This window comes from Phacochoerus africanus, chromosome 15 (assembly GCF_016906955.1).
Source record: "Phacochoerus africanus isolate WHEZ1 chromosome 15, ROS_Pafr_v1, whole genome shotgun sequence".
Taxonomy (NCBI): domain Eukaryota; kingdom Metazoa; phylum Chordata; class Mammalia; order Artiodactyla; family Suidae; genus Phacochoerus; species Phacochoerus africanus.
In genome coordinates, this window is record NC_062558.1 from 30,074,945 (window position 1) to 30,092,625 (window position 17,681).

Sequence of the window (17,681 nt, forward strand, 5' to 3'; positions counted from 1 at the left end):
TTTTCTTTTTTTCTTTTTTTGTCTTTTTAGGGCCATACCCGAGGAGTATGGAGGTTCCCAGGCTAGAGGTTAAATTGGAGCTGCAGCTTCCAGCCTACACCACAGCCACAGCAATTCAGGATCCGAGCTTCATCTGTGACCCACACCACAGCTCATGGCAACGCTGGATCTGATCCTTAACCCACTGAGCAAGGCCAGGGATCAAACCCGCATCCTCATGGATACTAGTCAGGTTCATTAACTGCTGAACCACAACAGGAACTCTGAGTGTTATATTTTCTCTCTCCCTCCTTTTTTTTTTTTTCTTCTATGACTGTAATAGTTGATTAAATAAACCTCACAAGAGAGCAAAAAATAGAAAAATCCAGAAACAAAAAAAAAAAGGCAGAGTTCCTGCTGTGGCACAGTGTGTTAAGGATCCAGTATTGCTGCAGCTGTGGGATAGGTCTCAGCTCGGGCTTGGATTTAATCTCTAGCCTGGGAACTTCCATATGCCAGAGGGACAGCCAAAAAAAGAGGGGTGGTGGGGGGGAAGGCAAACCTCAAATAAAAATAACCAACTTTCCTTCATCCTCCATCTTTACAGCACATCAAAATAACATCAACCTTAAATATAATTTTAAAAATCTTCCCTCACTCTCCAAAGTAGGGACTGTGTCTAAAATGATTTTTTTTTTTCTTTTTGATGACTTGTGCTTTGGTCATGTTGGGCATTTAGATATTAGTAGATGACAATGACAATGGTGGTGTCATCAGGCTGAGAGGGGCATGCCTTGGGGAATAATTCCTCTCCTGCCTACACATAGCTGCATAACATATGCTATGGAGATCCTGTCATCGAGTCAACACATTTTCTCCCAGTTCCTCAGACTGGAAAACATCTATGAATAATTCTAACTTCCATTGGAGAGAAAGAATTCTAATCTCAAGGCTAGAAGATCAGAAGGCTCAACTATGTGAAGGTTACAGGGGTTTTTTTGGAGTGTGCTTTCCAAACTATTTCCCCATGTTGCAAAACAGAAGATTCATTTCTTTTCTTTCTTTCTTTTTTTTTTTTTTTAAGGGCCATATCCAAGGCATATGGAAGTTCCCAGGCTAGGGGTCAATTCGGAGCTGCAGCTGCTGGCCACAGCCACAGCCGCAGCAACATGGGATCTGACCCTCATCTGCGACCTATACCACAGCTCATGGCAACCCCAAATCCCCGAACAAATGAGTGAGGCCATGGATACCAGTCGGATTCCTTTCCTCTGCACTACAGTGGGAACTCCAGGATATTCATTTCTAAGTAATAACAATACTCCCATTGAGACAGAAGCCCTGGCACGTACATACATTGCCCTTGATTTGCCAGAGCAAAATCTTCATGAATGGGCAAATATCATAGGCAGACGTAGGTTTGCAGAGAAATCCCAACATCAGTTAACAAAAGGAAAAAAAGGGTTGAGCTCCTGTCGTGGCTCATCAGATGACTGACTAGTATCCATGAAGATATGGGTTTGATCCCTGGCCCCACTCAGTGGGTTAAGGATCTGGTGTTGCCGTGGCTGCCGTGTAGGCTGGCAGCTGCAGTTCTAATTCGAGCCCTAGCCTGGGAACTTCCATATGCTGCAGGTACAGACCTAAAAAGACAAAAAAGAGAAAGAGGGAAAGGTACAGGCTCACCCACGCATTTCAATCAACAGGTTTTGACACCAATGCAAGGATTTTCTGATGTTTCTTTTCTTCTCTCAACCACTTTTGAGAGCAACGAGAAGTTTTTAGAGCAGCAGAACGAGGTATTTCTGTGGTTTGCCGTGTTTGACAAAGGAAGTGGTGTGTGACTCAAATAAGTCGATGGCAGAAAGCAGGTTTGAGAAGGGTTATAAAAGGACTGGGCAAGGCTGAGCTGTGAACCTTGTTTAGACTGAGCATTCTGGTGGCCACTGCATATAGGTGTGCCATTTAGAACTGGGCTTGTTCTTGGTGTGTGTCCTTGAATGAGTCACTTCATTTCTCTATATTGTGGAGTGCTGTGACCTGGACTTTATTCTTCCCTTCTGTGGGAACTATGAGAAATTTCTGGGCAACATCTTAAGCCTCATGTGTGAGTTTCCTGGAAATAAAGCTCCTAACCTCAATTTGGCAGGTCTATTTTCCAGGAGAGAACAGGAAAAACACAACAAAGCTTGAGTGAGTACCCTGGTCCTAAACTTGACTTTCTTTCTTTCTTCTATTTCTCCTGTCTTTTGTCTTTATAGGGCCGTACCTTCGGCATATGGAAGTTCCCAGGTTAGGGGTCTAATCAGAGCTGCCTAAACTTGACTTTCTACTTCCTCTTTATCGTGGTTTTTCTTCCTGAAAGGCACATTTTTGGACCCAATATAACAAGCTCAAAGAAAGAAAAGGACTGAGTGCCCTTTTTTGAATTCAATAGAACTTTTTGTTTGCAGATATTAGGAAATGCTTGTTCTCGTTTTCCTCATTTTCTACAAATGGGTGCCCTTAGTCACAGGGGCTAGAAGGAGAGAGACAACGGGTCAGTGGAGCCCAATCTAATGTATGGGCAGACAACTCAGACCTTATGTTCTCTAGATGGGGAAGCAGAGACATCATCTTCATACACAAAGCTCATCAGTCAGCCAATAAGGGTTTACTGAATGCCTCGACTGTGCTCACTGCTGAGTTATGTGACGAGGTCAGTGTAGTAGGGTGCCAGCGTGGCGGATTCCAGACTGGGAGCCAGAAGATTGGCCAATTATTTGATTTGGGAAAAACCCAAAAACTTCCTCCTTCCAGGGCCTCAGTTTCTTGATGTGTAAAATGAGGAGGCTGTAGCGGGCTAACCTCAGATTTTGGTTTCTTCCAACTAGAACTGTGGCAGATTCCAAAGCAGGATAATGAGTTCCTAGACTCTTAGATCTTGAGAGGCTTCTAGACACCGAGGATACTGAGCAATGGCACCCTAAATCATGTCATTTCTGAAAGAGCACAGCTTGGCCTACCTGGATGTCTAAACACCAACTTCTGAGGTGATGCAAAGCAGCCACTCGGTGGGGCTTGCTCACCATGCTCCAGCCACACTGGTTTTCTGCCATTCCTTTAATGTACCAGGCTAGTCTTGACTCAGGGCCTTTGCCCATGCTGGTCTTGTGCCTTGGGCTTCCTACAGGAATGGCAGCTGGTTCCACCCTTCAGATCTCCTTGCAAGTCATCTTCTCTGAGAGAGCCATCTTTCACTACTCTAAAGAACTTTCTAAAAAAGTTTTCTTTCTAAAGAATGTTCTAACTTTCTAAAGAAGGTCTTCCCTGTTTCAGCATTCATTTCCTTCTTTGCATGCTTCCAGTTTACAATCATTTTGTTTTTTGTTTGCTTTGTCTGTCTGTCAGCTCCATGTTAAGCAGGGGTCCTTTTTATTTTATTTAGAACTCTAAACCCAATTCCTAGTCCACATGGTAGGTCTTAACAAATATGTGAAATGAATGACTTGGTAGCTCCACAATTCCAAGGAACCAAAGGCATCTAAACTTGTTTCCCTATAAAGTCCCCTTCTTTGTGGTTCCCTGAGTCAGGCTGGGCTTAGGCTGCAGGAACATCCTTCCACTGTCTTATCTGTTTTTTATTTATTTTTTTGTTTTTTAGGGCCGCACCCCGGGCACATGGAAGTTCTCAGGCTAGGGGTCGAATCAGTTACAGCTGCTGGCCACAGAAGCCACAGAAACGGGGGACTTGAGCCACGTCTGCGACCTACACCACAGCTCAAGGCAACGCAGAATCCCCGACCGAGCAAGGTCAGGGATCGAACTGCATTCTCATGGATAATAGATTCATTTCTGCTGCACCAGAAGGAAAATCCTGCCTGCTTTCTTTGGATCTCAGCGTTTCCCTCGAGGAAAAGCTCTCAAGACATCATTGCCCACTCTCCTGTGCCACAGTGACATCATTGCCGCCACTCGCTGGGTCACAAACCCATCCCAGGTCTCATCCCCTTTCCTTAGAAGCTCTCACCCTTTCCAGGGAGGACTTCCGACCCCTAGCACGGGTCGCGCCAGGTGCTCAGCTTTCTACGTCACGTCCGCCCGCCCGCGCGGCGATGACGTCACGGACCGGGTCTGGCGTCACGTGCCCCCCCCCCCCCCCCGCCGTGGGCGGGCTTTGCGGGCAGCGCTTCCGGTCCGGGATCCTGGCGGCCAGAGCTGCAACGGCGGCGGTGGCGGCGGCGGCCGGTACGCGGGGATGGCTGGCGCCGGGAGCGAAGCTCGGTTCGCCGGGCTGTCACTGATGCAGCTCAACGAGCTGCTGGAAGACGAGGGGCAGCTGACAGAGATGGTGCAGAAGATGGAGGAGGTGAGCCGAGACGGGGCTTGAGGCGGCGGCGGCGGCGGCGGCGGGGCCTCGCGGGGGGGGCGCGGGGGTCCGGCGGCGGGCTGGTGGTGGCCCGAGGCGGTCGCGGTGCCTCAAGTTAGGTTGGGTTGCCTGGGATGGGAAATGGGGGAGCTTGTGACAGGGTCGGGGATGAGGGGACCGAGGCTGGGGTGGAGCTGGGGAAAGCGTCCCGGGACGGGGCTTGAGGAGGCGGCTAGGGTCCTCAGGCCGAGGACCCGACACAGGGAGTTGAGCGGGGATTAGACAGCCTGGAATGGGCATTTGGGACGTGGAGGGCTGTGGCCGAGTCTGGAGGAGGGAATTAGGGTGTCGAGACTAGGTTGGACAGGGTGGGGAGGGCGGTAGTCGAGGATTAGGGGAGCCTGGGACTGGACTGAGGGAGGGGACCGAGGGCTAGGTCTGGGCAGGCGTGGGAGTGTTTGAGGGGAAGGTTGAGGGGTACGGCGGAATCAGTAGTTATTGGGGTCTGAGAATAGGTTTTGAGGGGCTTGAGTGGACTAGCTAGATATAAATCTTAGAGGATTGGGGGTCCAGGATGAGTTTTGGGGGCGGAGTGTCTGTAGCTATGTCTGAAGAGGTAGTTCTGAGATGGGCTTTAGGGTTGGGCAGGGGTCTCCCAGGTGGGAGGTAGAAGGCCACCAACTTCCCAGGTTCAGATTTGACCTATCTGTGTGTCTGAAGGTCCCTCAGTGTCAGAGGGGCACTGCAGGGTCTGACTTCATTTGGAAGGGGTCTCAGTCTTAACAGCCTTATCCCAGGGGCTTATTCTCCTCTGTCTTGTGGATGGGCCTCAGGGTGGCAGCAAGATCCCCTTACTGGGAAGAGTTGCCCCCCTCATGGAAGAAGGGAATGTGGTAATTCTAGTACGGTTGCTTTGCCCCACAGGGTCCTTCCTTCTTGGGGCCAAGGAGGACTCCTGGAGATGGTTTTTGGGAGAAGCTAAAGCGGGGGAGAGCTAACAGCCAACCTCCACCTCTTTGATAGTAGAGGGGCCACCCAATCTCGGGAACGTACATGCCCGTTGCTGTTTCTGGTTGTCTCACTCCATCCCTTGTGGTGTGGTTTGTTCTCAGGGGTAGCTGACTTCACTCTTGCGTTGGCAGTGTGTGCTTTCTTTTCGTCCTTTCTCCTAGCCCTTTTGAACTCATTCCCTGAAAGTCCAATCCTGTGAGTCTGGGTCTTCTCCAGGCAGGTGGACCCAGGCTGATCCAGTTTTCCCCAGCCCATCTCCCACTCCTACTCCTTTGTCTTCTAAAGCCTGAGCCTTCCCACGCCTACAGGGCTGAGCTTCTCACCCAGAAGCCTGTGTGGGGGCTTTTGGCTTTCTTTCCGGAGAGGGATTGTTCAGCAGTGAGCCAGCCCCCTTAAAAGGGGGCTTGTATGGAGGCACATTCAAAATCACTGGAAAACCCTCAACAGATCATTGTCCTGAGCTACAGAGAGGCCACTGTAGTAAGATGGTATCAGTCTTTCCATTAATCCACCCCTTGTATTCACGGGCTTTGTAACTTGGCACATATAACATTGCTCTGAGATGCAATTTACCCCATTTTTGGTCTCCTTGTGGCACTTTCCATTTTAGAGAATAATAAGTGACAAAATCCATCTTTCTTGACTGAATGAGAGTTTCATGTCCCAAAAGAAAGAAAATCTTTGCCGAGTTTCTCTGTTCTTCAGTTGCCGGGAGACCTTTTGTTGATTGCCAGCAGGCATCTTTCTAGTTTAATAATGAAATGATAGGTATGTTTCTCTAATATGTAACACTGCCTACAAGTTATTTTATCATATGTGACTATCCAGTATAAGTAAAAACAGAGTACTGTAGTTGTATTAGTAGAACATTAATAGAAAAAAACTGCCTGTTAGTGGAGGGAAGATTGTGGAGTCAAGTCATTCTGCTGACTCTGGCTGTTAGGGACAGTGTCACTTGTTTCCTCTACCTCAGAAACAGGAGATTATTACTTAAAGGGTTAGGCAAATTAGGACTTTTTTTTTTTTTTTTTGGAGTAAAGGTGACCTTCATACCAGAGCACCCTATACAAATACGGATTGACTCCTCCTGATTAGACCACATGGTTAAGTTAAATTACTCCGAAGAAGTTTATTCTTCAGGGTGTAGTGCTTTTAAAACAAGGAAACTGAATGTGCAGACCAAAATACTTTAGCCAGGTAGCTCAGCTAGCCGAGTTGCCCTGGTCATGTGGTGCTTTTCTGAAAGAACAGGTGTAATGTGAACAACCGGGATTTTGGCCATGGTGGTTTCACTCGGCTGCTGACGTCATGTTTCGGTTTATTTTGGGGTGGCTGTGAGACACAGTAGAAGAAAACACTTTGTGAACTGTCCACTCTTGACCAAATGGCACCAAATGAGGTGTTAATTGTTCGGGCTCTGGAATCATATATTCCAGGCTGGACCCAGCCACTTCTCAGCTGTGTGACTGCTGGCAAGTCACTTCACCTCTGTGAGCCTCTGCTGGGGAAGAATATATGGAAATACTTATTTCTTAGAATCAGTGTGGGGATTATGTGAGAGAGTGCATCTCAACACTGACGCCTCCTGATTAGATCACATGGTTAAGTTAAATTACTCCTCAGGTAGGTAGTTAACTCCTTAACAGGGCATGTAGTTAGTGCTCAACAAAGAGTAATTGTAATTAGCAGTCATTTGTAGTTCTCTTTTTAGAAAGACCACTGACAGTCATGAATACAGATCATCCCAACCAGTTATTAGGGTCTTATTTCAGTAATTTACAGTAAATTTTGCCATTACCCTAAGAAACATTTTACCTTGCTGTGGTCAAAATGATTATTTCAGTAGGACAAGGATGAGACAGTAAGTGGAACAGGGCTTTCATAGCGTAGAATCTCTTACCCAGAACCAAAGCCTTTCTTTCTTTCTTTCTTTTTTTTTTTTAAATTGGCAGAAGGAAGTGTTTTAAATTGTAGAGTAAGGCTTCTTCAAGCCTGAGGGGCTATTTTGTGGCAACTGGAAAGTGTGGCTAGGTTTGAAGGCATTCGCTGTTAGGTTTAAATACAGCTGCGCATTATGCTTCTCTTACATTGTTTTAATTGTGACATCTGAGCTTTAGTCCAGCTGGAGACTAGATTCAAATCATGTCAGAGCTGTAGACATTCTCATTTTCTCTGCCCGTGGGTTTATCTTTTCCTGTTCCTCTTGTCTGTCTGCAGTTGTAGTGTATCCCTAGTGGTTTTAGGGTCTTTCCTATTGCTCTGGGCTGATGTTTCTTATGCACACGTTTTTATTTTTATTTGAAGTTATTTTTTCATGGCAGTGGAATGCGCCTGTCTCTATCTGTCCACGTTAACCCCATTGGATTTGCAGGGCACTCCCTTAAAAGGAACTGTCGCTTAGGGGATTAGGCAGCTAAACCGCACCTCTTGGGTCACTTCTCCCAGTGTGCTTTCTGAGGAAATGCTGATTGGTTGGTGTTAACTAAGGATTTAAATTAAGGATTTTTGTTCCTGTGGCAAGTGAAAATGCCCACATGTAAAAAACTGAGGGTCTGAAAAACAGATTGTTTTGTGGAAAGTAGAGTCTGGAAGAAGCTGTTTCCCTAAGGCGTGTTCTGGTGCGGGGCTGCGAAGCTGCTGCATGAATCATAATGGCTCATTGAAATGTACCGACCTTACTTTAAATCCAGGGACTGCTTCCTCAAACAAGCTCTGAATGCTGGTGGGACTGGTTTTTAGAAGCGAAGATCTAAAACTCTTTTGAGTGTCTATTTATTGGAGTTTGTTTCTGTTCATGTTGTACAGTCATTATTGTATACGTGAAGGCTTCAACTTATATGTTTAAATGTTCCCTTCCGTGGATCTATTACTTTAGCTCTTTCAGTAAAAAATTACTGTGGCCCAGAATGTTTTCTGAAATCTAATTTTATCTGATCTTACCTTTCTTTTTAAAGAAGGCATCAGTGTTTTGTGACTTACTTCATTATTTTAAAACTCTGTGCTTCCACTGTAAAGTGAGGATAGTCACCATGCCTACCTTTTTGGGTACTTGTGAGGCGAAGCGAAATAGCAGGTGACGATAGTACTTGGTACAGAGGAAGCTTTCAGTAGAGGTTAGCTCCCTTTCTTTTTAGATTTTCAGAGTTGTTAGACTGGCTTAGTGAAATCTGATCCCTTATTTTATTTAATTGCTCTTCACTTCTTTTCCACTGATTAAAAGTGCAGTGGGGGTGGTATAGTACAGAACTGGCTTTTGATACCAGCAATGTGACCTTTGGCAAGTATCCAGTCTTTCCAGTTGCAGTTTTCCCGTTGAAAATAAAGGTGAGCTACCATTCATAGGATTGTTGGGTGGGCTAAATGAGGCAAGTATTTAAGACGCTTACCATGGCACCTGGTGCAGAGTGGGCACTCAGTAAGTTGTTATTGTTAGCTTTTGTTGCTAAAACTAAAAGGCATAGTGTCCTTGCTGCCATTTCAGGAAGATTCCATTTCAGTTCCACGGCTGTGGAGCACTTACTGTGTGTAAGGCATTGTAAAGGAAAAAAGTTGTTGTTGGTGATAATGGCACAACAGTGTGAATATACTTAATGCCACTGGAAGTATGCCCTTAAAAATGGTTATGTTGGAGTTCCCGTCGTGGCACAGTGGTTAACGAATCCGACTAGGAACCATGAGGTTGCGGGTTCGGTCCCTGCCCTTGCTCAGTGGGTTAACGATCCGGCGTTGCCGTGAGCTGTGGTGTAGGTTGCAGACGCAGCTTGGATCCCGTGGTTGCTGTGGCTCTGGCGTAGGCCGGTGGCTACAGCTCCAATTCAACCCCTAGCCTGGGAACCTCCATATGCCGCAGGAGCGGCCCAAGAAATAGCAACAACAATAACAACAACAACAACAAAAGACAAAAAAAAATGGTTATGTTGTGTATATTTTACCACAGTTATTTATTTTTAAAAAATTTTTTTAGAGGAGAGAATAGGAGGAGTTCCCATCATGGCGCAGCGGAAATGAATCCGACTAGGAACCATGAGTTTGCAGGTTCGATCCCTGGCCTTGATCAGTGGGGTAAGGATTCGGTGTTGCCGTGAGCTGTGGTGTAGGTTGAAGACGTGGCTCGGATCTGGCATTGCTGTGACTCTGGCATAGGCTGGCAGCAACAGCCCCGATTAGACCCCTAGCCTGGGAACGTCCATATGCCGTGGGTGCAGCCCTGAAAAGACAAAAGAAAAAAAAAAAAAAGACCAAGAAAAAAGAGAGAGAAAGAATAGGAGTTCCCGTTGTGGCTCAGCAGGTTAAGGACCTGATGTTTCTGAGGATGCGAGTTCAATCCCTGGTCTTGCTCAGTGGGTTAAGGATCTGGCATTGCCATAAGCTGCAATGTAGGTTGCAGATGTGGCTTAGATCTGGTGTGCTGTGGCTGTGGTATAGTGTAGGCCTCATCTGCAGCTCCAATTCGACTCTTGGACCAGGAACTTGCATATGATGTGTTGTGGCCCTGAGAGAGAGGGAGAGAGAGTTAGAAAATAAGGAAGGGAGTTCCCGTTGTGGCGCAGTGGTTAACGAATCCGACTAGGAACCATGAGGTTGCGGGTGTAGGTTGTGGTGTAGGTTGCAGACACGGCTCGGATCCCACGTTGCTGTGGCTCTGGCGTAGGCCAGTGGCTACAGCTCCGATTCGACCCCTAGCCTGGGAACCTCCATATGCCTCGGGAGTGGCCCAAAGAAATAGCAAAAAGACAAAACAAAAAAAAGAAAATATGAAAGGCCACAGGTGCATTGTAAATGATGTTGAAGGACAGATGAAGTTCCCAAGCTAGGGATCGAATCAGAGCTGCAGCTGCTGGCCTATGCCACAGCTCACGGCAACGCCAGGTCCTTAATTCACTGAGCAGGGCCAGGGATTGAACCTGCGTCTTCATGGATACTAGTCAGGTTCGTTTCTGCTGAGCCACAACGGGAACTCACTACAAGAGATGGGTTTCGAAAGGCGGGTAAGATTTAGGAAAATAAGTGATAAGGAGTTCAGGGGTAATAGACCCGAGTAGTATCCATGAGGATGTGGTTTTTTTTTTTTTTTTAATTTTATTTATTTATTTTTTATTTTCCCACTGTACAGCAAGGGGGTCAGGTTATCCTTACATGTATACATTACAATTATATTTTTTCCCCCACCCTTTCTTCTGTTGCAAGAGGATGTGGTTTTGATCCCTGGCCTCACTTAGGGGGTTAAGGATCCTGCATTGCCATGAGCTGCGTTGTAGGTCACAGATGTGGCTTGGATCCCCCATTGCTGTGGCTCTGGTGAAAGCTGTAGCTCTCATTCAACCACTAGCCTGGGAACTTCCATACGCCATGGGGGTGGCCTTTTAAAAAAAAAAGAGAAGCAAGAAAATAAATGGTCAAATGCAGTAATTTCTGTAAGAGAGTGTAGAATGATGTAAAGAACGTCTGTGTACCTGCCAGCAGCTTAGGAAAAAACATGACCAAGCTAGAGAAAAACCCTCTGCTACATCCTTAGCGTGATCCTCCAGGGAGCCACTGTCTTGAATTAGGTATTTTTGACGGACAAAAGTGGGAGCTAAGGAAGGAGTGACGGCTTGAGCACAGGCACTGAGCAGGAAAGCATGGGACAGGTTTTATGACCAGTGAGTTACCATCTTTAGCCAGATCAGATTTGCTTGTGAGAAGGGAAGTGACGAGAAATAAAGCTGGTGAGGGCAGAGAGCCAGGACGTGAGCTCAGCGGTGGTTAATTTGGTAGCACTGAGTTTCCCTTGCTTTTTGGAGCAGAATAGCAGCGTGATCAGAGGAACGCTTTAGGGAGATTATGTTGGCAGCAGAGTGTAGGCTGGCTTGGCGTCGGGAGGTTCAGGAAGACCAGATTGAAGATGGGATCAGAAGTGCTGGTCAGAAGAAATTAGGATTTGGGCTAGAGGTGTGGGGAGGCTGCCCTGATGTCTGGACTGGCTTCACAAGTCAGTGGCCTTGTGGACCTGCCCCTCCCCCTTCCCTGTCCATTGAGGGACCCCATCAGCTTTGCCTTCCCAATGCTCTCCCCTCTCAGTCACAGACACACCGCCCATTAGCCTCTTTGTATGCCTCCTCTGTGGCACTTGACACACATTTTGTAAGTCACTTGCTTCCCTGTGTCCTTGGCATCTAGCACACGCCTGGCACATAGGATGTGTCCATTTAGTGCTGCCACGTGAGATAGCTGGGCTTAGAGTGGAAGTGAGTAGGAGAGTGGGCCAGAGTGAGGCAGGAGGAGGGGATCGTGGTAGCCTGGGTGTGGGGGACAAGCAGGGAGGTTATATAGCATCACCTGGCAGGCAGTTAGGAGTGTGGTTCTGGAGCCCATGGGAACAGTCTGCTTTGAGATAACAAATGTGGGGCTTCCTTCTCCAAGGGCTTGTTGAAATCAAGGAGAATATAAAAGTTTGAAAGGCCACTAAGACTAACTGGTAGGTTGAGAGAAAGGTGCCGTTGAAGGACAGGGAGAAAGGGGTCTGATGCTTTGACATTGCAAAGAAATTGACATCCTGTTATGCATGCTTACAGACTAGTCAAAAGAGGAACCCAGAAGCAAGCCGAACTTGTTTAGCCTCATTGTCATGTGCAGAATTGAGGCGCTCTCAAGCTAAGCCAACTTTGTTGTAGATTTGACTTTTATCACAGTATTTGTCGCAGAACGTTGCTATGGGGATTATGCCAGGTAGCAGTGCAGAGTTATCTATAATGACCTGTGTGTCAGCCAGCGCTCACGGGTGTGATCTCTGAGGCTCAGAACACGCTGAGGCAAGAGTTCTAGCTGGTGTATATCCTTCCTCAGCTGTGGGGTTTTCAGATCCCATCATTATTCAGGAAAACGATCTTACCCAGTGGAACAAAGACAGAGGGAAGCTCTTTGCAGAGTTTCTTCATAGGAAAGAGTGGAAGTAGAATGGTAGATGTAGCTTTGCTGTCAGTAGGTTACATGGCAGCGTATGGGGGGAAAGCTTTTAAAAAGCATTTCTCATGGAATTGTGAGCCACATTGTTTGTTGTACCAAGGAGAGTGTGTGAAAAGCAGATGTTTGAATAGTTGTTATATTATAGACAGTGTCATAGTTAATATTTCTTTCAAATCAAATCTTTTATTATTTCCAAGGTTAGCTAATGGCACCTTGAGGTTATGTTCATAGCCATAGCCCAGGGCCAGGGTTGGAACAGGGACAGAGTAGGTGCTAATTAATGTTTGGATCGGACAGCAGCTTTCATTAATATGAGCACAGCTGAGGTCGAGGAAGTTTATTCATTTACTCAACCTTTATGGAGCACCTTGAGGATGTGAAATCACTAAGCCACAGAGTTTTCATCTTTTGGGATTGTGCAGGTATGCAAAAACCGATTTCACAAAACAGTGTACATGTGAAACAGTAGAGGTGAGGACACGCCCTAGTGGGAGGGAGACCCAGTGCTCCCTGGGCCTGGAGGAGATGACTCATGGGCTGTGATTGAAGGATGAGTTAACCAGGTAATGAGGGAGAAGGGCTTCCAGGCATGGGGCTGGGTAGCAGGAACAGGCACAGGGGAGAGAGGCAGAGGAAGTGTGCAGGGAATATTGCTGGCCTTGCGGAGGGGACTGGGCATGGGGGGTGGGGTGGGGTCGGGTACGAAGCTAGAAAGGCAGGCAGAGACCAGATGGCCTGAGTTTGCTGAGGGAGCTTGGGCTTCACCCTCCAGTCAGAGGGAACCACTGGAGGATTTTTTTAATTTTTTTTTGAGCCACTGGTGGATTTTAAGCCAGCGAGTGGTGTGGACATACTGGGCAATTTATGTAGATGGTTTAGGCAGCCAGGGGAGGATGGATTTGAGGGGTAAGACCAGAAAGCAGGGAGATCCGTTAGAAGGCTGAAAGAGGACTGATAAAAAAGATTTTCAGCCAGCCAAAATCTCTGACTTGAAGAGCTTACTTACACTGTGCATAGCCTGCTGGGTTTTGCTTTACATACAGTTCAAATAACGTGTTTGGTCCTGTGGCTTATCTATCAGTGACAGGTTTTTATTTTTATTTTTTCGTATCATACTTTATTGATTTTACGACACATTTGTTCACACTTTAACATCTCTGAAGTCAACATGCAACTTACGTTTGGTGGTATGTGGTAGGTTTTTTTTTTTTTTTTTGGTTGGTTTGTTTGTTGTGCTTTTTAGGGCCACACTTGTGACATATGGAAGTTCCCTGTCTAGGGGTCTAATCAGAGCTACAGCTGCTGGCTTGTGCCACAGCCACAATGCTGGATCCGAGCCATGTCTTCAACCTACACCACAGCTCATGGCAACGCCGGATCCTTAACCCACTGGGCGAGGCCAGGGATCAAACCCACATGCTCATGGAAGTAGTCGGGTTCGTTACAGGGATCGAACCCACATGCTCATGGAAGTAGTCGGGTTCGTTACCGCTGAGCTACAACGGGAACTTCCAAGTGACAGATTTTTAAAAGTGTGTAGAGGGAAGCTAGTAGAGCCAGTTTTACCATCGAGAAATAAATGAAGCTGCACAAAAAATGTAAGATCAGCTTTGTTAAGCATAGTGATTAAGATAGGATTTGGGTTGCTAGATTTTGGACACAGATTAACCTTCCTAAATGTCAGTTTCCTCATCTTTAAAATGGGAGTATTAAGATACCATCCTTAGAAGTTTTTTGGAGGATTAAATAAAATAATGTTTGTAAATGCTGAAACATAGCACGTGACAATAATAAACGCCCAGTAAATGAAGCTGTGATAATTGATTGGTTTTTTTGTTTTGTTTCGTTTTGCTTTTTAGGGCCGCCCTGGAGCAGATGAAGTTCCCAGGCTAGGGGTCAAATCCGAGCTATAGCTGCTGGCCTACACCACAGCCACTGCAATCCAGGATCTGAGCCTCGTCTTCGACCTACACGGAAGCTCATGGCAACACCTGATACTTAACCCACTGAGCAGGGCCTGTGATCAAACCCACATCCTCATGGGTACTAGTCAGGTTCGCTGAGCCACAACGGGAACTTCTTTGATAGTTGTTAATGAAGTAGTTGGGACTGTTTGATTTTAGGGTGTTTGCCTAATTCTGTGGCTACTAATGGTGATTACATCAAAAGGGGTTCCATGGTAAAGAAACGTGGGAAATCAGTGGCTAAATAAGAGAGGTTTTGCTTTGCTTTGCTTTGTTTGGTTTGGTTCTTACTGCCAGCGTGTGTCACAGTATTTCCCACACTTACTACATGACAGAACTCAGTCAAACTCAGTCAATCAATCTCGTGGGGCTAGGTTTCCTGGGGCACACTTTGGCAAATGCTTATTTAAGGGGATAAATGTATCCATCTGCTTCCACAGCCCAGGGGTATTGGTTTATCCAGGCGGCACTATAGTTACTTGGTGTTTGACGATTTTCTCATCAAAGGCTATCCTACTTTCAGATACTCTAAGAAGGCAAGAAAGTAATATAGTATTTACAATTTATGATCCCAATTGTCAAAACCTTTAAAAATGAAATTTTTTTTAGCTTGTTTATTATAGAAAAATTTGAAAGTACAGAAAACTATAAAGAAGAAAAGTGTCGCACGTAATACCACTGCTCAGGGATAAACATTGTTAAACATTTTATGTTTTCTTTACTTGTTGTCTCCCACTGGGATCCTTCTGTATTCTAGAGGTTTGTTTTTTTTTTTTTTTGGTCTTTTTAAGGCCGCACTACGGCATATGGAGGTTCCCAGGCTAGGAGTTGAATTGAAACTGTAGCCACCCGCCTACTCCAGAGCCACAGCAACGCAGGGTCTGAGCCGCGTCTGTGACCTACACCACAGCTCATGGCAATGCCGGATCCTTAACCCACTGAACAAGGCTGGGGATCAAACCCTCAACCTCATGGATGCCAGTCGGGTTTGTTAACCCCTGAACCACAATGGGAACTCCTGTTTTGTATTGTTTTTTAACCTAAAGTTATGCTCTGGACATTTTCTTATTTTTTTGTCGGAAGATTCTTACATGATGTGATTTTTTATGGCTGTATGTTATTTCATCATGTGGGTATGCCATAATTTATGTGACCATCCCTATTATTGGAAATTTAGGTGCCGGGTTTTTTGCTTTCATAAATTGTATTGCAATTAAACATCTTTGAATGAACAACAGTTCAAATACCAACATGTAATATTTTTTTGGAAAATGGGCAAGTCTTAAGTATCTAGGCAGTTCTTTTAGTTAGAACATCTTATTCCTTAAATCGGTTATAATTGGCATATGAAAGTTCCCAGGCTAGGGGTTGAATCAGAGCTGCAGCCACCAGCCTATGCCACAGCCACTGGGATCCAAGCTGCGTCTGCGACCTATACCACAGCTGATGGCAATGCCAGATCCTTAACCCACTGAGTGAGGCCAGGGATCAAACCTGTGTCTTCATGGGTACTAGTTGGGTTTGTTATCACTGAGCCATAACATAACTCCTGTTGTGAAATTTAAGTAGAATAATTTAGAGTGTCTGATTCTCCTTTGACTAATCCCTTTCTCTACCCATGGACTAAAAAAAAAAAAAAACCCACAAAACCTCGTTATTAGAATAGCATTTTCTCATACTGAGTAGAAGATGAATAATTTCAGTCATGTGAAAGTAAATTTTATCTATTAAACTGAATTCTTAAGTCAGGTGTTGGAAAGTTCATGTCCTAATGTATTTTAAAGGTAAAAGCAAAATTGCTAAAAGATGTAGTCTTGATACACACCTGGGATCTACCTGGGTGGGCATTTTCTTATCTGCACCTGTATAAAGACTATCCCAGAAAATCTCACGTGCTTTTCTGGGATGTTGTGGTTAAGAGGAAGAGAAAAGGAGAAAACCCCAAAGCCCTTACTAAACAAATGAACGCTTTGGTTGGTTTTCCCGGCAAGAAACTACACATAAGAAAAGCAGAGTGAGTTCTTTCTTCTAAGGGCTGTTTTCTTTTGGACAGGGGAGCAGGAAGCTCCTTTTCAAAATTACAGTAGACACTATTAATTGACTTCCCCCCACTTAACTAAAGTATTCCAGTAATTGGTGCTCTCTAGCCCTTCATCAGATATAATGATTAATGCCCCCCATCACTATTAAATGCCCAGACATTTCTGCTCCCACCCTGCAGTTGTGTAATTACCAAGTGTCAGGTGTGTTTGCTTTCAGATCTGCTCATTCTGATTTTGTTACCATAATTACATGATTTCATTAAGTACTTCTGCAGCTGATGAACCGTGTATGTGAAGAGAGTGTGAAAACAGTGTTCTGGAAAGAGTTTTTCCCCTAGTGAATAAATGAGGTGATTCACTAAGGAAAAAAAGCTTGCTAGTAAGTTAGGTATGGAATGAATTGGGGGGAAAATTGAAGATTCCAGAAGGATTCTGCTCTCATCTTGCTTGTCCAGTGTCTAAGTTCCCCACGTGAGAGGATGCAGTCTGGGTAAAGAATTTTTGGAACTTGAGCAAGTGGCCCCTTTCTCTAAGGAAAGACCTTTGTCTTAAGTGGAAAAAAAAATGGATAAATGTTGTATGTCTTGAAAAATGTTGTGTTTGGTGATTTACTGCTTAAACCAAACTGCTCAGTTCTAACAGGTTCTTATAAGATGAAATGAGGGCTGCTCTGTGTTTTACTGGCTTACTGGCTGTAAGAGTCTGATTCTGTAGGACTAGGGTGGGGCCAAGTGTGACAAGCCCCTTGCTTTTAGGAGAAAGGACAGAGTCAGGTAACATTGTGATCAGTTTGGGTTCCATCCTGCCTTCTCCTCACCTCTTTCTTCCTTTACCCCTAGTCCCCAGGAATTACAAAGCCAGTAATACCAGGAAAGTAACATTTATTATTGACACTGCTATTTACAAGGGTCCAAGAAGTAGGGAGATCTTTTTTTTTTCCTCCACTTGTGAATACTAGGAAATAAGTCTTCTAGGAAAAAACAAACAGACAAAAAAAAACATCGGAACACCCTGGTATTTTGTGCCTGCCAAAAGTTGAAACTCCCAAATTGTGTGTCACTGAGACCGCTTAATTCTTCCCTGGGGCTAGTCCATTTATTTTCAAGCCTAGCTTTTTGCATTTCTGTGGTCCGTTGCACATACAATGAATAACATACTAATTTTTAAGATACAAGCCAGCTCCATATGGAAAAGACTGGTTGAGTCTACATCCCATCGCTTGCTGCTTTCTGAGGACAGCAAGTTTCTCTCAGCAAGAAGGATCTTGCCATCTTCGATTAGAAATAGTAGTCTTGGGGAGTACCTGTCATGGCTCAGCAGAAATGAATCTGACTAGCATCCATGAGGATGCACGTTTGATCCCTGACCTCGCTCAGTGGGTTAAAGGATCCA

The 17,681-nt window shown here is 45.4% G+C and overlaps 1 protein-coding gene across 1 annotated transcript in view; it reads left to right on the forward strand.

Moving 5' to 3' along the window:
- Positions 1-4,133: 4,133 nt before the first annotated feature.
- VPS37B (VPS37B subunit of ESCRT-I) overlaps positions 4,134-17,681 on the forward strand; it is a 32,492-nt gene continuing 18,944 nt past the window's right edge. The window contains exon 1 of the mRNA XM_047761289.1: positions 4,134-4,327. Within this exon, the coding sequence (XP_047617245.1) occupies positions 4,217-4,327 (111 nt within the window). The 5' untranslated portion in view covers positions 4,134-4,216. The remainder of the gene's footprint in view (positions 4,328-17,681) is intronic.